Below are 27962 nucleotides of genomic sequence, written 5' to 3'. Positions count from 1 at the left end.
GAGTAAAGGTACAATGTGGGGATGGTGAACTTTTAACAGTCTGCATGCACCAGAAGCTTACTACTTAAAGCTAGAGATGAAAGTAAAACAGGATGCGATTATTTTCCAAAAGCACTGTTTTTATTTATACAGAGTCCTAACCACTTCACAGTGGCAGGAGGAGTGGGAGAGGTTCCTTTTTCAATCCAGGGGCCTCCATGATGTTGGTCTGTTGCTACCAGACACAGGCAAGTGGCGTCATGGATTTGGTAAACTAACTACAATGTTTAGTCTCTCTCTGCTAGGGCAACAAGGTGAGCGTCAATCTCTGCTTCTGAAAGAATCCTAGAAGGCAAGGGAGAAAAAATCCACAACCATTTTACTTTTTGAAAACTTTTTATTATGTAAAATTCCAAATACACATTAAAGAAAATAGAATAGATAGTGATGAATTCCTGAGTACCTAAACACCCAATTTCAACAATTATCAATAATTTATAGCTAATATTTTAAAACTCTGTATATCCACCACTCATCCCTTCAGATTATTTTGAAATAATTCCCAAATATTCTATCAACTTCACCTATACACAAAAGCATCTACTTTTTTGACATCAGATCAAGAAATCTGGTCTTCTGAAGACAAGTCCTTTCAATTGCAGCTATAATAGTGCTTAAATTAAATATAAAGCTAACTATATTTTAGCTCCTATGTCAAAATACCTTTACACCTAGTATAACTCAAGTTTGTATCAGCTAAAAGATATAAGGCACTTCCTGATGAACACATGGTATTTTCTCCAAAGAAATCAACTGGTTGGCAACCTTAATAGGACCTATTACTGCTTGATTTCTAAACGGTGAAATTTGTCAAAGTGACATTTTTTAGTGTAGACTGGGGCAATATAAGTAGTTTATATGTGGTTGTTGATGCTTATGTTATATATTGTAGTAGCATACTTACTATCACTAAATTTATAAATCATACCAGAACTTTTTGAAGATACAGGTTCTTTGGTTTCTTAATAGAAATAAAAATGTTAAAAGCTGTAAGAGGGTCTCAGAAAAGAAAAAAGAACTTGCAGGCTCTTTAAGATTTATAAATTGCTCCTGCTAAAATAGTACTGCTAAAATAAAATAAGACCACAACTTTTTCCTAAGGGGGAGAGGGGGAGAGGATTCAAAAATTTTCTATGAATTTTTCTTAAATCATTCATGTTTAAATCACTTACCTGTAGGCAACAAAAAGTAAATTAGGGGGAAAAAAGGATAGTAACAAGAAACTCTTCAAGGCCCAGTTAAGCTTAATTTACCACCTTAATACCCCACCTCTAACCATGACATGTGTCCGTATAACTGTGACCTAAGAGTAGATACAAATAATAGTTAACGTGCCTCCCAGCACTTCCTTGTATCTGTGGATTTACCTGAGGTATTTTTACAAGCACATCCAGGTTCATGGTAAGTAAACCACCTCACAGTGTTCTGGGAGGATTAAATGAGTAACATATATGTTAAGCACCCAGTATAGATTTGACTCATGGAAGCCATAAGGTTGATTTGCGGAGTTAGTCACTTAGTAAGAACAGACAAGCATCCAGCATCTGCAATTCAATTAGCTGTATTCAAAATTTGGGGTTTCCAAAGATCTCCAGATAGGCTCTGATGTAGATGAGAATTTTATACTGCTTTTCAAAGCTCCACTTAACTAACCGAAATAATCAAAGCTCCACCTGAAAAAACTAAAAAATACTACTCTGGGAAATGAATTTCTATTGGCCTTAGGCTGAAAAAGAGAAAACATCTATGCTTACTTTACTTCTAATATAGAGAAGGTTATTTTATGTTGCCTCTGATATAGATATAAAATCACTCTGAAATGAGAAGAAAAGCAGTTATGTCTGGCTTTTTAAAGGGAATTCCAGTAAGTTTTAAAATAGATCTCTCAGGAAAAAACTGTAAATGTAGTTAAAAAAAAAAAAATCCAGTAAGTTGTAGGACAAATGGACCCACACACCTTTACCTTTCTAGACTGCAATTTATCTCTTGGCAAACTTCTTTAAGCACATGGCTGGCAATATAACTCACCTGAATTTAGGATTTTCAACTGTAACTACTCCAACTTCTATTTCTGAAGGTTTGAAATCAATCGATAGAACAGTTGATAGGCAAGTAATTGCAGTCTGAAAAAAGCAACAGTAAAATAGTATTTTTCAGCGATCCCACGATTTTCTAATTCCAAGCTTATTCAAATCATGACTTAACCACAAGCTAGCTATTCATTTTTGCTTCATGTTTCAGTGATGCAGCTCTATAGCCATGTGTTACTAGTGGATTGCTTAATTCTAATGTGTTGCCTACCAACGAGAAGAAACTTGCTTATACAAATTCAAGTCATAAAAAAAAAAAAAAAAACAAATTCAAGTCATAAATGAAAGGGGTCCATCAAACAGAACAGGTAATAAACACACAACAGTCTGTTTGATGACTACTACATGCTGGGGACTATGCTTAGCACTTGGGGTGAGAAGGAAGAAGAGGATAAACATGAATGATACAGTCTTCCTTCAAGGAAAATCTGCAGTAATAACAATTTAAGAATATATATTTTTTATTTTTATTTGTTTATACATTTTTAAGAATATATATTTTTTAAAGATTTTATTTAATTATTATTTGACAGAGCGAGTGAGCAAGAAGAGCGCACAAGCAGTTAGAACAGCAGTCAGAGGGAGAGGGAGAAGCAGGCTCCCCTGAGCAGGGAGCCTGATGCGGGCCTCAATCCTAGGACCCTAGGATCATAACCTGAGTCAAAGGCAGACACTTAACCAACTGAGCCACCCAGGTGCCCTAAGAATGTATTTAAGTGGCTTTGTATCTGACATAATGAATTACTTAACGTTAATTATGAACTGCAAGTGAAGACTTTTTGGAAACATCAAATAGGGCACAGTACCTCCCAGATGAGAACTAGCTTATATCTCTTGCATAAATAATACTGCCAACCAAACATGAAAGTATTAGATGGCATTTTTCATTTGTCATTTCTCAGAATCACAGTGTTAGTCTTTAGAATGGCTATATCTCAGACTCTCCTTTCCAAAATCTATTAAACTTTTTGTTTTTAACTTCTTAGCAGTAGTAAATAAGAGGCTTCCTTAGACTAAGGTTACTAAATATTTGTATAAGAATTTTAGCTTATTGTGTCAAAATGTCCCAATCATACTGAAAAATTTTCTTAATATCTCTGCATTAAGCTAGCTTTACTTTTGCATCCTGGATAGCAAAATTTCTCTGCCAAGTTATCCTATGAGCATATATTCTTTTACCAAGATGTTTGTTTCCCGAGAATTTGGTATGTAGCTGTTTTTCCTTTAGGGCTTTAAGAGTAACATTACTGACCATATTTTTTCACTTTTGTTACCAGGAAGCTTAGCCTAATTTGAGTCACAACCATGTAGGTCCCTTAGACCCTAGTCTTGATTCTTATTTTTAGTTACATCTTGTCATTCTCTATGTGTTTTGTTGAAAGCAGTCTTAAATACATTATGAAATGAGACAGGTAATGAAGTGAATAAAAGCAGTCCTCAGGGGCACCTGGGCGGCTCAGGTCATGATCCCAGGGTTCTGGGATAGAGTCCCACATTGGGCTCCCTACTCAGCGGGGAGCTGACTTCTCCTTCTTCCTTTACCCCTCCTTGCATTTGTGCTTGCACGCTCTCTCTCATAAGTAAGATCTTTAGAATAATAATAAATAAAAGCAGTCCTCATTCTTCCCGTGTCAGCTGAATGACACCAATTTTACCAGCTGACAAACCTGGTTCTTGTGATAAACCTGAGGAAGAGCCTTTATAAACTGCCAATTATACAATGATCTTCACTATTCTACATAGCATTAAAAAAAAAAGCTCCTTTTGGCCAACTTACTTCCACTGTCTGTTCAAATGTCCAATCAAATTTCTTCTTCACTTTTTTTTCAAGGAAGCTGGTTGACTCCGTTTGTTTAACTCCTGCTGCAGTGGCTTTAAACCCACAGTAGTAACCTGCAGGATCACACTTGTACACCTGAGGGCCTTGTTCTTCATCTATACCAATTAAAATCATACCTAGAAAGACATTAAATATTAATTATCAAATTTATTTAAATATGTATTATATGGAATTATATAATATATAATCATATACATTAAATATTAACATTAATATATATTTAAATATCTTAAAATAAATATTTTATACCTTTGTACAACACAATTTCTTTTCTCTTAGTATCGTCAAAAAGCCGTTGTTAATCATTATTCTGTCCATGTATTTTAGGGTATGTATTTTGCTTTAAGAAACTGGTTATTAGGTTTTACTCATACAAGGAATTTAAGAAATAGTGAAAGGGATTATAAGGGAAAGGAGGGAAAATGAGTGGGAAAAATTAGGGAGAGTGACAAAATATGAGAGTCTAACTCTGGGAAACGAACAAAGGGTAGTGAAAGGGGAGGCGGGCAGGGGGATGGGGTAACTGGGTGACCGGCACTGAGGAGGGCATTTGATGGGATGAGCACTGGGTGTTATACTATATGCTGGCAAATCGAACTTCAATAAGAACAAACAAAAATACCCTCCCACCCCACCCCCCAAAAGAAACTGGTTATTAGGTTACTACTTCAGATAAATTAGGTAATCAAGAAATTTCCATTTCATGGGGCAGCCAGGTGGCTCAGCGGTTTAGCGCCACATTCGGCCGAGGGTGTGATCCTGGAAACCCGGGATCGAGTCCCACGTTGGGCTCCCTGCTTGGAGCCTGCTTCTCCCTGTGTCTGTGCCCCTCTCTCTGTGTGTCTCTCATGAATAAATAAATAAAATCTTTTTTTTTATTAAAAAGAAAAATTCCATTTCACCAAAGGTTTATCACAGATGTTTTTAAAATTTGAATTATCAAAAAGTGTAACTTAACAAGCAATTTTCTAATCCTTGCTACTATCCAAAACATGTTCCTTTGAGATGGTACTGGCAAATAAATTTGTAAAGTATATTTTTCATATATTTTCTTTTAGAGAAAATAATATACAATAGCATGTTAACTATTCTCCTGAACCTGCAATATCTCCAAAGGTGTGCTTCTACTGTCCTCTCTTTTAAGTTTCAGTATTAAGAAATTACTTTATTCACATTTATAGATGTTTTACAGTCTATTAATGAGAAATTTTCAACTTTATTTGATAAACACTATGATAGTGATCAGGTATCTGTTTTATTCAAAAGTTATGTCACCCCATAATTTTCTTTACATGTTTTACTTGATATACACAAAGTACACGACCACACAAGAGAGGTATCCACTTACTGCTTGGGGGGACACAACTCTTCTCTACTTCAGAATCTTGCAAGATGAACAGGGTTTAACAGGTCATAAGGACATGAAGGGCAATCATCAAGGCAAAAGGAACAACATGCACAAAGGTATAAAGACATGAAAGGTAATGGTATACCAGGTGATGACAAAAGACCCAAGTACTACTGGGACTTCTGGTGAGGAAGGAAAGAAAGCAGTACATGAAAGAGGTTGCTTGGGAATAAACTATCAGGGACTTGCACATCATACTAAGGAGTTTAGAATTTTACACCAGATCTGAAGAGGAATCAGTTTTTCTAGGGAGCAAAAATCAAAATTTGATTTTAAAATGGTAACTCACATAGTAACAGAAGACAGATGAGGAAAGAATGAGAAGAGAAGACACAAGTAAACTAGGTGGCAAAGCAAGAGATGATGAAGAAGGAACACATATCTGAGGTGAGGTGCAATGACTAACCAGATGACCCGGGAAAGTGAGGTGAGTGTAGGAAAGAGAGGCTGAGGATTAAAGTAGGAAAACAGCAATGATTTCAAGCCTGAAGTATCTGTGGGGCATGGAGTAAGGGACAGGGCTAATACTAATGTAACAATGACTGACTATATACACATAGTAAATGAAAGCATGAACCTGAGGGTGAGATTACCTAGACAGAACCAAAGGGGAGAGAATGACCACAGAGAAAACCCAGTGAGCAAAAATATTTAAAGGAAAAGTGGAAGAGGATGAGCTAAGGAAAGTTAGGAAGAGTATCACTGAAGAAACTGAGGGAATATTTTTTTTTTAAATAAATTTATTTTTTTATTGGTGTTCAATTTACCAACATACAGAATAACATCCAGTGCTCATCCCGTCAAGTGGCCCCCTCAGTGCCCGTCACCCATTCACCCCCACCCCCCGCCCTCCTCCCCTTCCACCACCCCTAGTTCGTTTCCCAGAGTTAGGAGTCTTTATGTTCTGTCTGAGGGAACATTCTTAAATGAGAGTTCAAAAACAGGGTCAGATGAAGAAAAATCATTACACTGATTGCTTTAATTCTCATAAATGACACAATATCAGAAAGAGATGTGAATTTTTTAGACTAATATGTTACATTAAATCTAAAATCAGTAAACTCATCTCTCTGAGAGAATCTTACTTATTTTTAAAAAATGTAATGTATTCTAAAAATATAGGGCAGCCCAGGTGGCTCAGTGGTTTAGCGCTGCCTTCAGCCCAGGCTGTGATCCTGGAGACCCAGGATATCAAGTCCCACATGTCAGGTTCCCTGCACAGAGCCTGCTTCTCCCTCTGCCCGTGTCTCTGCCTCTCGTGGATAAATAAATAAAATCTTAAAAAAAAAAAAAAAATTTAAAACATAATGCCTAAAATACTGCTGTGAAACTTACCCTTCATTGCTGATTTATTATGAAGGGTTCCTCACCTTATATAATTTCCAAACCACATGTTCAGAACCCAAATGTGACTGCAATAACTTTATTCATATTCTCTAAAATAAAACATGTAATTCATCAATTCTTTGGGAGACTTCTTAGTATACTTACAACAACCGAGAGGCCTCATTTCAGCATTCTGTGTGTAGACCTGAGAAATATCAGCAATTCTTTTGCACAGCATGTCCACAGGAATCTCATACCCATACTTGTATTTCCAATTAGCTGCCTCATAGCGTGCCCTCTGTACCTGGGATCTGCTGTCAGCTTAGAGCATAAAAAACATAAGTTTACTTCTTTATAGGAAAGAGTGAACCTGAAAATCAATTTTCAATATATATAATATATATTGTATATATATGTGTATATATATGTGTGTGTGTGTATGTGTGTGTAGAAAATTCATGTGTGTGTGTTTGTGTATGTATATATATTTATGTGTGTGTGTGTGTATATATATATATATATATATATAAATTCACATGTGTGTGTTTTATATATATATAAAATCTCCACTACAACTTAACAAAAGTAGAAGTGGTCCACTATGGCTTTTTCTACCACTCATGAACAGTCAAGGACTCAGCAACAAGGACATGACAAAAAAAAGGAAAAAAAATTAAAAGATAGAAGTTCTACACACAGCACTGTATTTTCATGCTGAGCCCTCACCAGCTGTCAAAATAGTTTCTACAGGTGTCTAATAATTCCCAAAAGAACAAGTTTTAAGGAGAGAGAATGTTTCTCTTAATCTTTTCTTTAGGCTTGAATTTTCCCTTGATTTCAGAAAATAGAAACCTGAAGTAATTTTTATAATTCTCACTTGTTTCTAATAGGGTCATTGTTACCAGGTTTCAAATATACTGACTTGTATCTCCTTAAACTATTACCTATATATGAAACAAGTCTTCTATGAGAGGAGCCTCAGCTCAGTTTCCTGACAGCAACAGCATAGAGATCTAATTCTATTAGACTTACTATTTCAAAAAAGCTCAAAATACTCTGAATATACTGATATTAACTTTGGAAGACTGCAAATGTATTCCAATCACTTGCAAATGCGCTAAAAAGAGCCTTTTAAAATTAATACAAAACTCAAAAATAATTTGAATAACAAATCTAAGTAGACATCAAGCCAATTACCTGTCATTCCTGTCATCACACAGCCAATGTTTTCAGTTATCTTGAATAAGTGAGTCACTGTGCTGGAATCCAATAATTTGTCCTAATGAACAAAATAAATCAAGATAATTTCGTAATAATCAGAGGTTTCTGTGCAGCAATAAAAAATACTATAAAATTATAGTGATAAACTATGTAAAAAATGTTTTCTGTTCATTTTATAGTTAAAACCAGTTTTTAAAAAAGGCGGGAAGGAGATTCAGTCTTCCTTTTTCAGATGACAAGTTTCTTGTGGGTAAGAACTATAGCTCACAAAAAGCTGTTTCAAGGCTCCTAAAGATGAAAGACCTAGAATTCCCATTGTGCTTATAATCATACCACAAAGTCCAATACATTAATTCTGTCTTCTCAGCTAAACCATTCATACCTGCTCAGTAAATACTTCTTGAATGAAACTGGAAAGCAGAGGCAAAGCAAGAATAATGTCAATGTATATAAGTAGTAATATACCTTTGTACCAACTTGTAAAGACTTCTTACATTATGTTCCGTAACAATTGGCTATCCAGGCAGCATTATTTCCCGCCCCCAGGCAGTATTACTTACAGGTACTTTCTTCTGTGTGACAATTACTGCACAGTCTTTCCCTCTGACAGCTACCGATGTAAGGCCACCCTGGTTAATAGCCTTAAAAGCATATTCTGGAAAACAGAATAGTGTTTTTAAAAGGTAGAATAAATTATTAGATTCATGCAATAGCATAAAAGCAGTCTTTAAAAAGAATGAGCTAGAGCTCTATGAACTAACATGAAATGTTGCCCAAGATATGCAAAGTCAAAATAATAATAATTACAAATCATTGTTAAACCAACTCCATTTCATTCCATCTTAGTTTCCTGTAATTATTTTCATTAGGCTCAAGTACCAAATTTCCAATAAAGATTTAATGAATTTGTCGTATAAGTCATTATCAATCACATCTTTCAAAAGTTTGTTTTGTGGCCATTATTTTTACCATGTCCAGTTTTCCTGAGTCAAATTTAGTTCCTCTAAATTTTCTCAAGATTTACTACTTCTGTTAATTTTGGCCAGTAACTAGTTTGACTATATGCAACTTTAATTGCTGTTAGATTATTCTCCATTGTTTTCTTTCTCCCCGCTAAGTTGAAATTTTCTGGATCACGGTTTTTCCAATTTTCATACCTAAAACAAGGATTCTTTAGTTTGTCTAAAACCATTTTCGGCTTGTGCACTTCCAGCTGCTGTCAAACCATCCCCTAGATTGGAATATAAAAAATAGTGAAAGGGAATAAAGGGGAAAGGAGAAAAAAGTGAGTGGGAAATATCAGAAAGAGAGACAGAACATGAGAAACTCCTAACTCTGGGAAACGAACTAGGGGTGGTAGAAAGGGAGGTGGGTGGGCGGTGGGAGTGACTGGGTGATGGGCACTGAGGGGGACACTTGATGGGATGAGCACTGGGTGTTATTCTATATGTTGGCAAATTGAACACCAATAAAAAATAAATTTATATATATAAAAAAAAAACATCCCCTAGATTAAAACAGATGAATCAAAGTGGTAGCATGAAAACAAACTTCTTGGGCACCCTGCAGTTTAGTTGACAATGACTGCCTCTGCAGAAATAATTACAGATAAGACTACTCCTTTCAATGGTATGGTATTTCTACAACATTTAAATCTAATATAAATATATATTTTGTAATTACAAAAACAGTAACAATATATGTTCACTGTAGAAAATATGGGGAATACAGAAGATAACGTAAAAGAAAAAAATTACTTCTAACTCCAATCATCTACATTTTGACATATGAACGTTTTAAAAATTCTGTCAAGTACAACTTTGCGCAATGGGTCTGAAGCCTGGCCTCATCTCTTTAAAAAGCCAAATGGTAATGAGGACCAGCTGAAAAAGATACTACTTGTGCCACAGAATTTCCTTTAATAGGAACTATAATAAAGACCTCTTATCAAATATTTCTAAGTGGCTATATATTGAAGACAGGAAAGTAGAGTAAAACGACTCAACCTTTAGGGGAAATCCTCAATCTAACCTAGATTTAATTATATTACAAGTTTATTTTTATCATCCCATTACACCACAAATAACTTCTAAAGTACAGTGTTTCGGGATCCCTGGGTGGCGCAACGGTTTGGCGCCTGCCTTTGGCCCAGGGCGCGATCCTGGAGACCCGGGATCGAATCCCACGTCGGGCTCCCGGTGCATGGAGCCTGCTTCTCCCTCCGCCTGTGTCTCTGCGCCTCTCTCTCTCTCTGTGTGACTATCATAAATAAATAAAAATTTAAAAAAAAAAAAAAAAAAGTACAGTGTTTCAAAATGCTTCTCAGTGCTATTTCTCATATGGCCAAAAAGCTTCTACCAGATCAAACTTCCACAGCTAAACATTATAAACTCTACACAGAACAATCACTTGAAAGACACCAGAAAGTGGCCCAAAGTAGGCAGATTCTAGGTGGGGAGACAATGCTTGGAAGAAAGGAATGGCATAAAGTGAGTTTCCCGTTTTCATGGCTTACAAACTGAGTGCAGGCTCTGGTCAGGGCTAAACACCTATAGAAAATTCAGTCTTTTTGGCATGAAGATCTAGAGAACAATTTGAAGGTAACTACAGCTGCTGGAAAATAAGGGAAAGAAGGGTGAGAGCCGGAGAGGGAAAGCCCCAACCACAAACGCGTAAGACAGACTCCAGGCAGCTTAGCTAAGGGTAAAAGAAAGTGAGATTTGAGCTGCCACCCAAAGTAACTGCCTGCTAGAATGAATCAACATTCTTTGGAGGAATACAGCAGAATCACGTCAACAACTTATTAAACATATATGTAATGGACAAAACACTCCAATTAAAAGCAGAAACTGTCGGAATGGATAAAAAAGCAAGACAAACATATGCTTCATTTTGTAATGCCACCTAATATTATCCTCTCTACAACCATGATCTGGGGGTGCCTGGGTGGCTCAGTAGGTTAAATGTTTGACTCTTTGTTTCAGCTCAGGACATGATCTAAGGGTTGTGAGATGGAGTCCCACAACAGGCCCCATGCTCTGCATCATGTCTGCTTGAGATTTTCTGTCTATGTCCCTGCCTCTGCTCACATGCCTGAGCACATGCACCACCCCCCAACACACACACACACTCTCTCTCAAATAAATAAAATCTTTAAAAAAACACAAAAAAACAAAAAACAAACCCTAAGCCCCATCATGATCTTTTAGCAGGTGGGATATTCAGAAATCTTGGCACCAGCATGGGACAGGGGTGGGGGGTGAATATGAGGTTTGAAAACATAGCAGTGTTTGATCTCATTACTTTTTTGAGTAGTTATGTATGTATGTATTGGGGCACCTGGGTGGCTCAGTTGGTTAAGCAGTCTGTTAAGCATCTGCTTTCAGCTAAGGTCACGATCTCAGGGTCCTGGGATCCAGCCCTGCATTGGGCTCTCTGCTCAGTGGGGAGTCTGCTTCTCCCTCTCCCTCTGTGCTTTCTCTCTCTCTTAAATAAAATCTTTAAAAAATCATACATATGTATTTATATATACACATACGTTTACTTGCAAATCTAACTCAAGGAAGGCATGAGAAGTCTGGGTTCAGAAATACTACTTTATTTTTTTTTTTTAATTTTTTTTATTTATTTATGATAGTCACAGAGAGAGAGAGAGGCACAGAGACACAGGCAGAGGGAGAAGCAGGCTCCATGCACCGGGAGCCCGACGTGGGATTCGATCCCGGGTCTCCAGGATCGCGCCCTGGGCCAAAGGCAGGCGCCAAACCGCTGCGCCACCCAGGGATCCCCAGAAATACTACTTTAAAACGAGTATCTTTTTAATAGCAAAAGATGCAAACAGTTAAGTACTTCTCAGTCCATTTATTTATAAAACTCTTGATTCTCAGCCACTGAGCACTTACTATGTGACAGATACTGTTCTAAGTACATTACATGTATTAAGTCCCCCTTAGAGCTTAGATCCTTAGAGCTCGGGGATCCCTGGGTGGTTCAGCGGTTTGGCGCCTGCCTTCAGCCCAGAGCATGATCCTGGAGACCTGGGATCGAGTCCCACGTTGGGCTCCCTGCATGGAGCCTGCTTCTCCCTCTGCCTGTGTCTCTGCCTCTCTCTCATGAATAAACAAAATGTTAAAAAAAAAAATCCTTAGAGCTCTGTAAGCCCTTTATTTCTATTTTACAAATGAAGAAAGTTCTCATAGTTGGTGTGGAGCAGGGACTTGAACCCAGGAATCTTGGCTTCTATGCCAAGACCAGATCGGTATTTCTAGATTAGAAAACTGTTGTCTTCAATCTATTTCTACCAGTCCATTTTTTTCCCCTGTTCCTCATCAGTATGCTCCCTTAGATGCAACTAAGCAATGCTCATATTCACCTGCTGGGCAAATTCAAGTGATACTCCTCTCCTCCCTTGCCAGACCCATCCAGCAAAGGATCAGCAACCAGAAGAGAAGAGCCCGAAAGTAATCAGGTTTATTTTGTCCCACCTGGGCCTTAGTTTCCCCACTGATAACTTGGGTAATTTCTGAAATTAGATTTCAAAGCTAGATGCTCCGTGTATAGCTCTACAGTTTTTCTACACACACACACACCCACACACCCACCCCTTGAATACATTCATTAAAATAAATCTGTCCATAGTTACTAAAGAGTACAAATGCACAAATGACAATCAAAATTCTTTCTCTTATTCCCTGGGAGCAAGCACTGTCAACAGTTTGCTTATAATTAAGGTTAGCATTGTAACTTTAAATTTAGACCTCTATCTTATGATTTATCAACTTTAGATTACATTTATCTTTTGAGTACCAACTATGGAAGATGAGGAGCATACACTCACCTTTCCATTAATCTTTCTTTCCTGTTATCTCTCCATTTTTGCTATATTATTTTTCCATTATCAAGGTTAACAATTTGCACTCATAATTTTTTTAAAGACTTTATTTATTTATTCATAGAGACAGAGAGAGAGAGAGAGAGAGAGAGAGAGAGGTGCAGACACAGGCAGAGAGAGAAGCAGGCACTATGCAGAGAGCCTGACATGGGCCTCGATCCAGGGTCTCCAGGATCACGACCTGGGCTGCAGGCGGCGCTAAACCGCTGCGCGACCGGGGCTGCCCTGCACTCCTAATTCTTGTATGCTTTGTCTCTGGTGGATTCTGAAGTTTATAAACTCATAAATAGCATTTACAATGTTATCATGATGTATAAATCACTAGAGAACCAAGCATGGATGGACCATAACAAAGAAAATACTCCATGTCTACAGAGCTACTAATCTAATAGACAAAAAAAAAAAAAAAGCAAAAGAATCAAATAGGTATCTAATAACACTTATTGAACACTTAATATTATGCTAAGCAGCCTACATATATCATTTTATTTAATCCTCAAAACAACCACACAAGAAGGAATTATTAACTCAACTTTGCAAAAAAGAAACTAAAGCTAACATTGTGTATCATTTGCCCACCTTGGCTAGTATGGAGCACCCAGGGATCTGAATCCAGGTATGGCTCCAGGGCCTGAACTCTTCACCACTATACTGCTTGATCATACTATTCTTTCACTTTCCTTCTCCTAGCAATGTCTTATTAGCACCCTGAATAGTAGAGACAATATGTTATTCAACAAGGCAGAACTTCAAGTCATCCTGTCTATATATTAAGCTTGTTTTTGACTACATGTTTTATTCCAAATTTTAAAAAATTATTTAACTGACACAATATCTAGCCTTTCTACTCACCAAATCTGGGAAGCATTAAAGACTATGTTTTATGGCTGGATTTCAAAACATAGTATGGGAAAGCAAAGTGTAGTTCTGACTTTTCCTGTTCACATATTAAGAATGACAGAACATTTAAAGCAGTGGTCCAACATAGAAAAATTCTTTAAAACTCGGGAAAGAAACTATAGATGAAACCTTCTTAAGGATACAGTTATCTCTCTTCTTTGATCTTATTTTTCAATCGGGGGGATAAGTTAAAAGGGTTACTGAATTACCTTGGTTTCTTGCTACATTATATACAGTATGCAGCCATATACTGGGTAAATTTCATTCCCAGTTATTTTTTAATCCAATTTCTAAAATACACAGGTGAAGAGAATCTCATTTATAGGCCAATTCTCTCCTTATGATTTCTAAGTACAGATATTACTTTCCTCCCCCCAAATCAAAGGATCACAGGACCAGATGTAAATCACATTCTCCAGATCTCCTATGGCAGGAGGTTAAGGATCCGGGTTGTAATTATAACCTAAGCCCTGACACCACTTCGATCCAACAAAATACATTGTTACACTGAGTGAATAACTAATTTTGGGCTTATTTCCACTAAAGCTGTTCTTTCAGGAAACAGCTAGTTCACCGTACCTCACCTACAAGTCAGAACCAGCTTTTGAACTATTTAGACACGGTCAGATGTGGGTTAAAAGGGCATGCTAGTTTCAACAACACCTCTAGAATTGACAACCACTCATTCACTGTCAATTTTCCAAAGACGTAGATACTTGTAATTTGACATCTTTTCTTTTCATCCGTTTACATATCTATCACTCCTTGTAAGCTGTGTGCTACAGTACAGGAGAGTGTGTGACATCTTTGCACGCCGCAGGACCAGCAGTGTCTGGCACATAAAAGTGTGGAATTAACTACGATAAGGAAGTGCATGCTGTAAACAAAAGAAAACGGAGAGAAGCGTTTCAATGGCAAGGTTAAGGAGCCAATTATCCTCTAGAGAAGTACAGACGTTGGGCCCACCCAGGCCAAAATGTAACAAGCGAAGAGGCATCTGGAAGCCACAGTCAGGAACTGCAGTCCTACCTACCTTTACTCTTTATTGTGTCTAGGCGTTGCGGCCGCTAGCCCCGAAGGGCCGCCAGTCCCCGCCTCCCGAGAGGGGTGGGAACACCGTGAGGCTGGACCCTGCCTCGGCCTTTCTCCCGTCCCAGCTCCGGCCATGCCTCGTTCGCGGACTACACTCCGGCCGCGTCTCCCTGCTCCAGGCCATACCATGACAGAGCAATTCCAGTGGACCAAAGGCGGACTCGGTTCACTCACCTACTTGGTAGAGCCGGCCCTCGGGTGAAAAAATGGTAATGTGACGGTCAAACCCAGCGCTGGAACCACGGGACATGTTGGCGAACCCACTACTTCAAGCACTGTCTCTGAGCCCCGTAGCTCCCACACCAGGCGTACAAATCCCCCCGGAAGTTTCAACGACTGCTTCCGGGGCACCGGCGAGCTGCATCCGCTCCTGCGCGCCGAACTCCGGGCTCCAGCGTCAGGCGGGCGCGGAGAGCTCTCCGAGGCCCCGCCCCTAGTTGGGGGTGGGGAGGGCCGGGAGGCCTTCGGTGTGCGCTTGCGCCGGCCCCTGGGCTGAGCGCTGTGCAGAAGCCCCGTGGAACTGGCGTTGAGGCGGTTTAGAGCTTTCATCTGGCGAGTGAATTGCCCGAGGCGAGGACTAAGACCCTTTCTGGGCGCCCAGACTAGTGATCGGCCTACCGGTGGGACTTAAATGGATGGCGTATTTAAGTCTGTCGTTAGTTTTGGGACGTGTAAATCCAGCTTGGGTCTAGATTGCTGGCGTCGTTCCTAATCTGCTCTGTACTCACCCACTTTTCCTTCCTACCACAGGGGAAAAGGAGTTGCAGCGACTGCGGCAGTAACCGCTCATTTTAGGTACGGAAGGGAGCGGGTTCTGGTAGGCACTGCAAAGAGCAGGGTTGTCTGGCCAGGCAAGACCCTTTTGGCCAGCAGCCCCAACAGTTTGTCTTAGAAATGGAACAGGAAATATGGGTGTAATGGAGGAATAGGAGGTTAAGTTGCCTTGATCGATAATGAACAGAAGGGACGGGGCGAATAGGAGGCTGTTGTTGAATGAATTGATGGGAGTAATTCCAAGCGAACTGGGTAGCCCCGGGAGCACAGCAGGTGGCTTTTCAAATTGTAAAATTGCCTATTTTGACTTTTCCCCAAGGCACACTTCTATTTAACCAATAAAAAATGCAAAACATGACTGTAGGCCGGTGTCATTCCCCCCTTCCCCCCTTAGAGTTTGTGCACTAGGAGGGCCAGTTATGCCAATGTTTTCTGGCACTTCAGTGCCTGCTGTAAGTAATATCGAAGTAGGGATTCTTACCTTTTCAACATACTTTTTCCTAAACTCATTTTGCATATAGAGGGGGGAAAATGTGTAAGAACCTCTTGAGTTTAAGGAAGCTCCAATTTTCAAGAATGTTTTTTAAAAATAAACTTCTATTTTATCAACCTGAAAAAAAAATCCAGAACTTAAAGAAAATGCTAAATGCAAACAGCATCTCTGGCACACCGGGTACCTTCCAGCTCTAGCTAATTTCCAAGCGTACTGATAAAAGTTGTCCCTTGCTTCTGATTCAGATCCCTACCCTCAGGACCACCTCCTCCTGACATTTTCAGTGCTTTTTTCCCCTCTCACACTCTGACTTACCCTGGTATATTGTAATTTCCAGACGTTGCCTGAATAATAATAAAGAGTTCTCTGTAAGGCTGCTAAGGAGGATGGACTGCCTCAACAGCCCCCCCTATGCTGGTGTGTCCCAAACCTAGGTCTCTAACTGGATCCTTCTCTGGAGCATTCCCTCTTTTTATTTTTTATTTTTATTTATTTGCTTTTAAAGATTTTATTTATCTATTCATGAGAGACACACAGAGAATGAGGCAGAGACATAGGCAGAGGGAGAAGCAGGCTTCATGCAGGGAGCCCGATGTGGGACTTGATCCCAGGACTCTGGGATTATGACCTGAGCCAAAGGCAAATGCTCAACCACTGAGCCACTCAGGTGTCCCGCACGTTCTCTTTTTAAAAGATTGATTGAGGGATCCCTGGGTGGCGCAGTGGTTTAGTGCCTGCCTTTGGCCCAGGGCATGATCCTGGAGACCCGGGATCGAATCCCACATCGGGCTCCCGGTGCATGGAGCCTGCTTCTCCCGCTGCCTATGTCTCTGCCTCTCTCTCTCTCTCTCTGTGTGTGTGTGTGACTATCATAAATAAATAACAATTAAAAAAAAATAAATAAAAGATTGATTGATTGATTGATTGATTGATTGATTTGAGAGAGTGTGAAGGAGGGGCAGAGGGAGAGGGAGAATCCCAAGCAGACTCCTTGCTGAGGGTGGAGCCGGATGCAAGACTCAATCCTAACACCCAGAGACCCCGGGGATCATGACCCAAGGCTAAATCTGATCCCCAAGGCTAAATCAAGTCAGACGCTCCACTGATTGAGCCACCCAGGTGCCCCATGGAGCACAGTCTTATCTAGTTGTCTGTTTTTTTTTTACATTGAGACACATGGTACCTTAAAACCCATTGTGTTTAAAACATAGCTCATCAGTTAGTTGATGTGTGGCTCAGTTGGTTAAGTGTCTACCTTCTCCTTGGTCATGATCTCAGGGTCTTGGGATTGAGCCCTGCCTTGGGCTCTCTGCTGTGGGGAGTCTGCTTCTTTTTCTCATCCCTACGCATGCTTTCTCACTCTCAAAAAAATAAAATTGTTGAAACACAAGAACCAAGCTCACCATTTCATCTCTTTCACACCAAGCCAGTTCCTGTCCCATGTACCAACTTAAGTCCTCAGAGCCAAAACCTTGATGCAGTCTTCAATTCTCCAAAACTTATTCTGTCCCTGTATAATACTGATCTTTCTTATTTATTTATTTTTAGTTTTTATTTATTTATGATAGTCACACAGAGAGAGAGAGAGAGAGAGAGGCAGAGACAGAGGCAGAGGGAGAAGCAGGCTCCATGCACCAGGGAGCCCGACGTGGGACTCGATCCCGGGACTCCAGGATTGCGCCCTGGGCCAAAGGCAGGCGCTAAACCGCTGAGCCACTAAACCGCTGAGTCACCCAGGGATCCCCCTCCCTATCCCCTCTTTTAAGAAGTTTAAGTCCACCAATTGATCTCTTCCTCTCTATATGTCCAATGCACATAATTTGAATCTTTTATTAGCCTGAACCAAATGGAACAGCCATGTTTATAGGTCAAAATGGTCAAATATTGGTAATTATATGATTTAACTTAAAGAGTTGTGTGTCTAGACTTCACCAAAGATTAGCAGAACAGAGGCTGGGTACTTTTCATCTCTGTATCTTCTAACACCTCTGGTAAGAGGCTTGGCTCATTCAAGTTCAGTAAATGACTGTTAAATTGAACAGAAAACTGTAAAAAGAAAGGGAATAACTGAGAAATGTTTTCATAGCCACAATACTTTCCTTCCCATGTAGATATGACTGCCATAGGCACCTCTCAGTATTCACTGCCATGCAGTGATGGGATATTTAAAATCATACACATTGTAGGCCATGAGAATTTCACATGTTCAGAGAAATCCTGATCCCTTTTTGAGGTTGCATTTAAACTGGGCCCCAAAGAGTCATTGGGCTTTGGATGGTATATGCATTTTAATACTCTTAAGGATATTTGCTGGAAAGAATCAGCCTCATTTTTCAAACAAACTGGAAAACAATGATAACATCAGACTCCTTGAGGGCAGTAGTCACATCTGTGTTGCTCTCCCGTGTGTCCTCAATGCCAAACAATGTCTAGCATCACTCAGTGAATATGCAGGCTCGTGACTTGAGTTTTCTGTTATGCTTATCTTTCTTTATTTGAAGAGATTTGTGAATAAATGAGAAATCCAAATTTCAAAAACCTAAAAGTCCAGAGATTTTATATTAGAATTTGATATTTTTCCACATAGGCATATGAATTCCTCTGGGAAATCTTTCAGAAAGACAAACCCCTTGCTGATGCCACTGCTGAGGGAAATCCCCTGGAAGCAGACTGAATATGTGCCACTGGGTAGGAAGCAGCAGCTAACCTACTCACCAGGTGGACTTCCCCCTGGGTTGGGGAGCTTTCACCAGAGTCGTCAATGCTCTTGCAGCTTTAATACAGGCCTATGGGGGCAGACTTGCTGTGTCTGTGTGGAAAGTTTCATCTTCCTCTCTGTGGGGCCACCAAGGTAGACTTTTTGAAATGACTTTCTGGTTTTTTGAAAAATTTTAGAGATGACTTGACATCTTGTGAGTCTTGGAAAATCTCCTGGGGGCCTCCATTTGGCAAGGCCCACATTCTCCCCTGGGGGTGGAGGTAGGTAGAAGGTTGGGGTTACCCACAAGGCAAAGGTAAAAAGTGGCAGCGTAGATTCCCAGTGACTGCAGGCATGCTGAATCACATGGTGTTTAAAGGCAAGATAAGAATTTAGCCCTAAGCTTAAATTGCTCTGCTGGCAGTTCAGTGAGCCAAGGAATATAAAAAATGAAGCTTGTCTGTGTTTCCATGTGGTATTAGTGGATGTTGAAACACAATGCCCTGAGTTAGCCATAAACACTGGTAATATAGTACTTTAGGAGAGTTAGGATTTCTTGACCCCAGGGGTCAACAGTGGCCAGGATGGGGCTAGGAATATAACAGCTTGGGTGAACAGTAGGAGGGAAGTAGATCTCTGCCCAGCTCCCTGGCCACATTTACCAGTCAAGTGCTCCTCAGGGGGCTGAGGGAAAGAACCTGGCTGAATTTGTAGCTTTACCTATTTGTACCTTTCTCACAGTATTCTCAGTGCTGCAGCTTTTCCTGCACCCCAGTAGCTATGGCTGGCTGTCTGGGAATGGTCATTCTGGCTGAGGCTCTGAGGAAGAGAAGAGTGATTTCTCTGTACCCCAGTTCTATACTTTATGGGCAAAAGAGGACAAATACAGCATCAAACATCGGGTGAAGTGTGCTTCTGTTACTTACATGAAGCATGTGTGAAAGCCCTTCAAATCCTTTACCTGATCAGATGCCAACAAAGCAACACTCCCCTGCCTCCTTGCCCATAACATCTAGTGTGGTTCTCTCTTCTTTAGTACCAGTGGTGGGTACAACATGATGTCTGTCAACAGAGCAGAGCAATGACACAACTGTCATTTCCCTTATGCTCCCTTCTTTCCTTACCAGTCAGTATAATTCTGTGCCTGGATTCCATTAAATCATCACCAGTAATGAGAATACTGTCCTTTGATTTGAAAGGGAATTAACTTGAATCCGCCTAACCCAAAGGACATTTAATTAAAACTACCCAGGAACCACCCCCCCCCCGCAATTCTGTAGAGCAAATCCTTTTTTTTTTAGAGCCAGAATCTTTAGTTTTCAGTTCACCCTTGATTTTTAGCTATAACAACCTCAGTAGTACCCTCTTATAATATTTCATGTTTCTCTTGTTTTCCCAAACTCCACTGAAATGAAGACCGAGCGCTCAACTGATCTCTTGTTTCTGGAACCCTAGGATCTTGAGAAACATCAAGAGTTCTCATGGGTCTCCTCAGAATACTGGAAGAAGCAATGGAAGACCCCAGCTGGCTTGGGCTTAACCGTTGGTGGTTTTTAACATACAACTTCCCCTTAGGCATGATAACACAGGAAGCCCTTCATAGCTTGAGAGAACTGCAATGTTCCAGTGAAAAATCAGAAGGGGAAGGGAGGGGTTGGAGTCTTAAACATGGTTAGGCTCTGCTCTGAGTGTCAGAAACACTGAATTACAATCTGAGCCTTGCCACAGACTGTCTGATGACCATGACCTTGGTTTCTTTTCTCAATCAGGTAAGCATGGTGTACCCACCTTTAAGGCACAGAGAAAAAAATATTAACCACTACAGTGAAAATAAGCTACCTAGTAGACTTGAACTCAGCTTCTCTCTCTGTGAAGGTGGGGGCCACTGGTGAATTAGGATTGGCTGTTGGCTATTTTGCTTCAATCTTTCCCTAGTACAGAAGGAAACCAAGTATTACACCAAGCTGCACTGCACTCCGCTATTGTTCAGAAGTGAAAGTCTATTTTCTTAACTTGGAGAGCAGCCAGTTCTTACCCACCTTGTCCCACACACACTCAGTCTCACCCACAGCTGTGGACAGGGGGATGGCAACTGTAAGCAACAATCAGTTCATTGGTAAAATTTTCATGCCTATCATATTGGGGTCCTTATGAATGTTATTTAATTTTTCACTCTGCTCATCACCCTCCCCCTTACCCTTATTCCAGCCCCCTGCTCAGGTGGGGAAAGGGAGTTATAGAAGTTGGCTAAGCACCAAGACAGTGAGTTAAGAACAGAGAGGAAATAAGACTCAACAGCCTTCCCTTTAGCCTAGAGACACTTCCCTTCCTTGAGGTTTCCTAATTGGCTTCCACTAATTCCTATTTTCTTACCACAAAAGTAAGTCATCTCTGATGCTCAGAATGAACCAGGCTCTCGTGGGGTAATGGGGAAGAGAACAAACGAATGAGATTTCTGATCATTATAAGCAATATCTTCAGTCACTAATTTAGGAACTAGTTCTTGAGAAGCCAGTTATCAATGGGAAAGCAAGAGAGTGCTCCAGTCTGATTTTCTCCTTTGAAATGACATGACAGACCTTAGCTGAGATCCCCAAACTTCACCCAGAGTGCAATTGTCCACAGTGATGAAACAAAGGCAACTTTCAAAAATCAACCAGACAACAGATCTAAAACATTTTCAAGATTAACATTTCTGGGGCAGCCTGGGTGGCTCAGCGGTTTAGCGCCACCTTTGGCCCAGGGCCTGATTCTGGAGACCTGGGATCGAGTCCCCTGTCGTGCTCCCTGCATGGGGTCTGCTTCTCCTTCTGCCTGTGTCTCTGCCTCTCTCTCTCTCTCTCTCTCTGTGTCTCATGAATAAATAAAATCTTAAAAAAAAAAAGATTAAAAATTCTGGAATGATGTCCTACAGGGGTATAGCAAATTTCATTCTAGTCATCACAGTTCATAGAACAATACATGCCTAATACATAAATATTTTAGACACAGGGGGGTCTAAATAGTAATGATTACAGAGGGTGGCATTGAGAAATTATTATTTCTTGAGAATCAAAGCATCAGACACCAAAGACTATATTCTTGAGCTAGCCAGCTCAAATTACCAGGGAGCCTGAGGGGAATTCACTCAAAGAAGTGGGAATCACTCATTCATTTGGGGAATATAAGTAATAGTGAAAGGGAATAGAAGGGAAGGGAGAAGAAATGGGTAGGAAATATCAGAAAGGGAGACAGAACATAAAGACTCCTAACTCTGGGAAACGAACTAGGGGTGGTGGAAGGGGAGGAGGGCGGGGGGAGGGGGTGGGGGTGAATGGATGACGGGCACTGAGGGGGGCACTTGACGGGATGAGCACTGGGTGTTATTCTGTATGTTGGCAAATTGAACACCAATAAAAAATAAATTTATTATTTAAAATAAAGGAAATAAATAAAGTTTAAATACAAAAAAAAAAGTGGGAATCAGAGGTAAAAATCAGGAAGACATTTTCAAACAACTTCTCCAAAGTCATTCAACAAACATGTATTGAGCCCCTTCTATGGGTAAGAAGATGTCTGGCTGCTCTAGGACACACACAGATGAACCAGATAGGGGTCCCACCACAGTGGGGAAGATGAAACATGAATAAAACCAATACTAACAGGAGCACCTGGGTGGCTCAGTCGGTTAAACGTCTGCCTTAGGCTCAGGTCGTGATCACAGGGTCCTGGGATTGAGCTTGGCATCGGGCTCTCTGCTCAGCAGGGATCCAGATTCTCCCTCTCCCTCTGCTGCTACCCCAGCTTGTGCTCTCTCTTTCTCAAAATCTTTAAAAAAAAAAAAAAAAAAAAAAGCCATACTAACATGAGGCAGTTCATGATACATAAGGTAGAGTCCAACAGACCACTGTAAATGGGAAATTACCTTGGGTCATAGGAAAGGTAAGCTGCCTGCTGGAAGAAGTCTACCTGTGCTCAGCTTAGGAGGGCAAGAACTCTGAGAGGCATGTTAGTTATGAGCAGCGTGAGTGGTACCACGATGCAACATGGAGTGGGAGTGGCATGAAAAGAAGCAGGGGAAATAAAAAAAAAGAGCCTGTCTTTAGGACATGGCAATGGCCTAGCTTGACTAAGACTCACAAATATTCTAGATTAGGATACAAATGCAGGGAGGAGGCCTTGAATGCCAAAGCTAAGGAACTTAGGCTCTGGTTGAAAGGCAATGGGGAGATATACAATGTTTTTGAGTTAGGGAAGCAGCATGATTAGAATTATGTTCTGGAACTATAAACCTGGTGGCAGTGTTTATGATGAACTACACATGGGGATATCAATCAGGAGGCTGTTGCTAATAGTCCAAGAAGACGTTTCTGAAATCCTGAACTGGGGTGGTAGTAATGAGAATTGAAGAGAAAGAATATTTGCAAGAGATTTTTTTAATCACTCTCCCTCAATTGTTGAAAGTAATATACTATTCAAAGCAGTGCTACTTGTAATAGGCAAAAACTGGAAGCTATTTAAATGCCTGTCAACAGTACAATCAATAATTTGTGGCATATTAACACTACAGAACATCGTATAATAATGAAAATGAATGAACTACAATTACATGCAACACTATGCATGGACCTCACCTACTACCGAAAGGAAGAAGCCAGGCAGAAAAGAGTACAACTTGAATGATTCTATTTTTATAAGGTATAAAACCAGGCAAAATGGATCTATACTGCTAGAAGATTAGATAGTGGTTACCTTTGTGGGGGCAAAAAATGATGGAAGCAGGCATCTGGGTTCTGGTAACAGGCATGATGAACAGATTGTGGTAAAACTACAATATGATTCTTCCTCTCCCACTATTTCTTGCCCCTACTTGAAAATTCTGACAGGTCTTATTGCTTCTCTGTTCCTTAGATGATATGCACTGCTATGGTCACTTTAAATAACAAATGCATTCTCACTCCAGAAATTAGAATATCCAGTTCTAAAACGATAAAAATTCCAAACAGCACTGAACCATTTCTAATCACTGCATCACTTCTAATCTGCCAAGCTTAAGCTGGTTTCAGGTTAAAGCCTCTAGTGGAAAGGGGTTGGGAGCATGGTTGGCTTTTCCTCCTAATCACTCCTCGCTCAAAATTGTCCCTAGCCAAGGTGGAGGATGGGCAGTGGAGGGCTAGAATAGAGAGGGTAGGTAAAAATGAGTGGCTTAATACTTTGTAGGCCTAGCAGATGTTTAAAGCTGGTGTTTCTGGCGAGCCTGACAGATGGTTAAAGCTGATGCTGCTTCTCTTGGCCACTCTTCTAGGTCCATCAATGGTTCTCTGCTGGGTCCATTTATCTTTATATGTAGGTGGCGAATTGCAGCTCCTTCTTGAACCTCCTAGACATCCAGAAGTTCCCCTCTAGTCCAAAACAACCCTCTCTTTCCCATATCTGGCCCCCATCAGATCTTCCAAGCCAGAATCCTCTCCGGTTTCCTTTCCAATGCCCCTTGTCAACCCTTCTGTCATCTATATTTGCAGGCAGACTCAAGCTTCAGCTTTCCCAGGCACCAGCACTCTGGGTCAGCCATACTGCAGGAGGATCTTCCAAGTCCTTCTACTAAGGCATCATTCTTGGGGTTCTGGGGTCAGAGGACACCCAAGGAACTCAGAGCACAGGTACTCTCCAAAGAAACTTCTTTATCTTTTTCCCTCCTCTGACTCTTTTATATCTTTGGCCTGGCTAAGGGGCCTGAGGTTGTGAGGCAGATTCTCCTTCATTCTCTTTGTAAAATCTGCCTATGTGGTATGTGCCTCACCCTCATCTGGGAATCTTTATATCTAGTACATTTGTGCTTCTGTGGAATGTGGCACATACATTGAAACAGTTTCAGACTATGTAGAAGATGAAAAGAAGAAAGTAAAAATCATCCACAATTCTAACACCCAGAAATATCTACTGACATTTTGGATTCAGCAAAATGTTATATCTTTAAAATAGAAATTTAACATTCTGTAACATTTAAAATTACACCTACTTCTTCATTTCCTTGTTTTGAGCATTTATTTACAATTTTGTTATTATTATCAATAGCACTGTTATGAATATCTTCAGTACAAAGCTTTTTTAAAAAAGAACTTTTCCTTTGGAAAGGCAGTCAAGAATGGACTAACCCAAATAGATATTTTGAAGGTAAAAATCAACACAATTTGCTAATTGTATACGTATGCAAGTAAGAGGGGGGAAGGAATAAGAAAAAATAACAAAGTATGGTGAGAATTTGCTCTGTTGGGGTGAAGATGAGTGGTTTCTAAAGTGCTTGGGTTTGAGGGTCTGCCAGCCACCCAGGTAGAAATGCCAGCTACATATATGGAATTGGAAAGAAACCAAGGGTAGAGATGGCACCTTCCTTTGAGATACTTGTCTGTTAAACTAACCCCAACAAGGCATGGTTTTGTCAGGCTACCAGCCTAAAAGTATTTGCAGTCAGATGGGAAAAGAGCCAGTGGAGAGGGATTAATTAACTGAAGAGAACAAGGTCTCAAGTCACCAAGAAGGGATAGAATGACAGAATAGAGGCAAGTAGAAAAAGAACCTAGAAAAGAAAAGAGAGAAAGGGTCAGGACAGAAAAGTTACTGGAAAGGGCAAAAATTGAGGAAGAGGCTCATTACAGATGGCTTGTAGATCCTGGTTAAGTCATCTGCTGACAGTGAGAATGGCGAAGATATGACTCAGGATTAAGACTCATGAGGGTTGTTGTATTATTTTTTTAAAGTAAGCTTCAGCTCATTTGCTGCTACTTAAAATACTATTCAAAATATGGTCTGCAGCATTGCATCACTAGATACACCAGACCCAATGAGAATCTACATTTTAAACAACATCACAGATGATTCTATACCTATTAAAGTTTGAGAAGTACTGCTGTAGCCCATCTTCCTCACTTAACAGAAAAGGAAATGGAAGTTCCAAGAGATAAACTATTTTTCAAGTTTAGATTGCAAACGTTGAGAGAAGTCCTTCAGGAAATTAATGGGAATTCAATGAAAGATGAAATCATGAATCTTCAATTGAAGTTCTAGCTGTAAAATTTCATGACTTTTCTAGCAATACTTGTGTGTTAGAATGAAGTGGAATAGTTTGGGGCTATTCAAAATGAGGTTTATATGAGGCACTGCAGGAGATGAAAGGAAAGAAAGAATCTGCAGTGTTATTGAAACCCATCTCTAAGATGAATGCTTTAAGAGTGGGATGGAGGGATGTAGCACCTGAGTGGTTCAGGAAATGAAGTATCTAACTCTTGATTTCGATCTCAGGGTCGTGAGATTGAGCCTGACATTGGGCTCCTTGCTCAATGCAGAGTCTGTTTGAGATCCTCTCTCTCTGCCCCTCCCCCTGCTCTCTCTCTTTCTTTCTCTCTCAAATAAATAAATAAAATAGATCTTTAAAAAAAAAAAAGAGTGGGATGGGGAGGAAGGTAAGCAAACCCAGATGAGGATGAGGAATAGAGGCCTTTAGGTGAATAAGGGATGGGTCTAAGAACACACCAAGGAGCTGGTAGTTGGGATGAAAGAGTGGGGCAGGTAAAGAGTTGTGATCAAAATGAAGAACTTGAAAGTTTGCAATCCTGAAGGTGGAACACTTTTAGTAATTTAAAAGGCCTAGGTTGGCCATCTCACAGGGGGCGAAAAAAGATCCAAGTTTAAGAGGTTAAGAGGGCCAGCCCCGATGGCCCAGCGGTTTGGCACCGCCTTCAGCCCGGGGTATGATCCTGGGAACCTGGGATAGTCCCACGTCAGGCTCCCTGCATGGAGCCTGCTTCTCCCTCTGGCTGTGTCTCTGCCTTTCTCTCTCTCTGTCTGTCATGAATAAATAAATAAAATCTTAAAAAAAAAAAAGAGGTTTAGAAACGAAACCAAAACATGCATGGTGTTGGACACTCTGGGGACAATGGCAGTGGGTGGGAATAAAAAGTCTACTGACAGCTTAAAAAGCACCAACTGTTTGACACTCATATCCTCATATAAACTTCCCCTGGTGTGTCAACGAACAAAAGGAGTCATGTGATTTGCTTTAAAAGATAAAAAGCTCTTTATCTGTGTAAAGCAGCAATCCTTCCTGAGACTCTCTTCAAAAACTTGGTCTGACTACAGTTTATTTCTTTAGTAGTTGGGTATTAGAGGGCCTAACTTGGAAAAGACCCACTTCTTCAAAGATCTGACCATGCCAGCCAAAACAAGACTAAATGCCAAAGGACATAACCACTAATTTGAGCCAATAGATATTATCAGAGTGACAGCTTCCTGGAACACAAATTTCCTTCTGAACACAAGGAAGCCTGGAGGAGTTCATAAGTATACAGCTCTGCAAGTAGTATTTTATGGTATACAACCATGCTGTAGCTTAACTTGGCTACCTCTCTTTATGAATTTACATTATTATGATTTAGAGTACACCAGGAAGATGTAGAAGACCACACAAAGAAGTTTTCATTTTCTGTCAGGTGAAAAAAGTTACAAAAGAGCTTGCAGAGAATGATACTTTAAAAAAATTGTATATAAAAATATTTATCTATGTAATAGGCATATATGTATGAATAAAAACATAATAGCAATTGACAGCTCAGGTCTGGAGCAGAGGATAGAAAAAAATGCAGCTTTGGATTTGAAGATAAGGTCACTGAAAACAGGAAGAAACTATAAGAATAATTTACCTTTAAAGACCTAGTAAAAGGGGTGCTTAGCCGGCTCAGTTGGTAAAGCATGCATCTTGATCTTGGGGTTTAAAAAAAAAAAAAGACTAATACAGTACATCTTAAGCAACAAGTCTGGGCAGGGGACTTACCTTTGGGAAGACCTGCCATCACCACTTGCAAAGGAACCTATTTCATGGAGGTGGAGGCCCATTCTATTCCCCCAGGCTGGGACGCCACTCTGCCCCAGCCAGTCATATGAACAGCAGAATTGTCAGAGAATTCCACTGGCACCTAACAATGACATTCTCTGTTCTGATGCAGTCATAGAAAGCAAAAGAAATCTGTTTTAATAATCAATTTTAAGTATTTTGAATATGAACTAAACTTGATACCAAGTAATGTTTTAGTCCAGCCAACCTGGTCTCTTAAAAAATGAATTAATGTCTCTACTGTATTAGAAATTAAAGTCCTTAGTGATTTCTCAAGTATTTGCTTTTTGAGCTGTATTTTAACTTAAGAGCAGACAGGGGTAA

At 40.1% G+C, this 27962-nt stretch overlaps 1 protein-coding gene and 1 long non-coding RNA gene across 7 annotated transcripts in view; one reads left to right on the top strand and one right to left on the bottom strand.

Annotated features, from left to right (window-relative positions):
- Positions 1 to 98: 98 nt before the first annotated feature.
- PSMA6 (proteasome 20S subunit alpha 6) lies at positions 99 to 27733 on the bottom strand. Of its 3 annotated transcripts, XM_077909029.1 has the most exons (8): positions 27579 to 27693; positions 22415 to 22579; positions 8485 to 8579; positions 7901 to 7982; positions 6869 to 7024; positions 3907 to 4085; positions 2068 to 2162; positions 99 to 324 (listed from the first exon to the last, which is right to left on the bottom strand). In XM_077909029.1, the coding sequence occupies exons 4-8, from the start codon at positions 7914 to 7916 to the stop codon at positions 267 to 269; spliced, it is 504 nt and encodes a 167-aa protein (XP_077765155.1). In that variant the 5' UTR covers positions 7917 to 7982; positions 8485 to 8579; positions 22415 to 22579; positions 27579 to 27693; the 3' UTR covers positions 99 to 266. The 3 variants fall into 3 exon arrangements, with proteins under 3 accessions (XP_077765155.1, XP_077765154.1, XP_077765153.1); XM_077909028.1 differs by lacking the exon at positions 22415 to 22579 and having other exon boundaries at positions 27579 to 27733; XM_077909027.1 differs by lacking the exons at positions 22415 to 22579; positions 27579 to 27693 and adding an exon at positions 14982 to 15163.
- LOC144320451 (uncharacterized) overlaps positions 14648 to 27962 on the top strand; it is a 78628-nt gene continuing 65313 nt past the window's right edge. The window contains exons 1-3 of one of the 4 annotated variants that reach the window (XR_013386024.1): positions 14728 to 15427; positions 15558 to 15602; positions 24274 to 24411. This is a non-coding gene — a long non-coding RNA (uncharacterized LOC144320451). Of the gene's footprint in view, positions 15603 to 24273; positions 24412 to 27962 lie in introns of all 4 variants that reach the window. The other 3 variants (XR_013386026.1, XR_013386025.1, XR_013386023.1) reach the window with 3 other exon arrangements.

This window comes from Canis aureus, chromosome 9 (assembly GCF_053574225.1).
Source record: "Canis aureus isolate CA01 chromosome 9, VMU_Caureus_v.1.0, whole genome shotgun sequence".
NCBI classification, from domain to species: Eukaryota; Metazoa; Chordata; class Mammalia; order Carnivora; family Canidae; genus Canis; species Canis aureus.
The sequence above is the reverse complement of the archived record's forward strand: the minus strand, read 5'-3'. Positions and strand labels throughout refer to the sequence as shown.

Bases quoted from the DNA above. Each gene is read 5' to 3' on its own strand.
- PSMA6 (XM_077909027.1), bottom strand. From the start codon at position 15,057: ATGTCCCGTGGTTCCAGCGCTGGGTTTGACCGTCACATTACCATTTTT. The intron at 8,580-14,981 runs GTGAGTGAACCG...TCTGTTTTCCAG, and splicing joins GGGCCGGCTCTACCAAGTAG to AATATGCTTTTAAGGCTATT. The intron at 4,086-6,868 runs GTAAGTATACTA...ATGTCTTTCTAG, and splicing joins AATGAGGCCTCTCGGTTGTT to GTATGATTTTAATTGGTATA.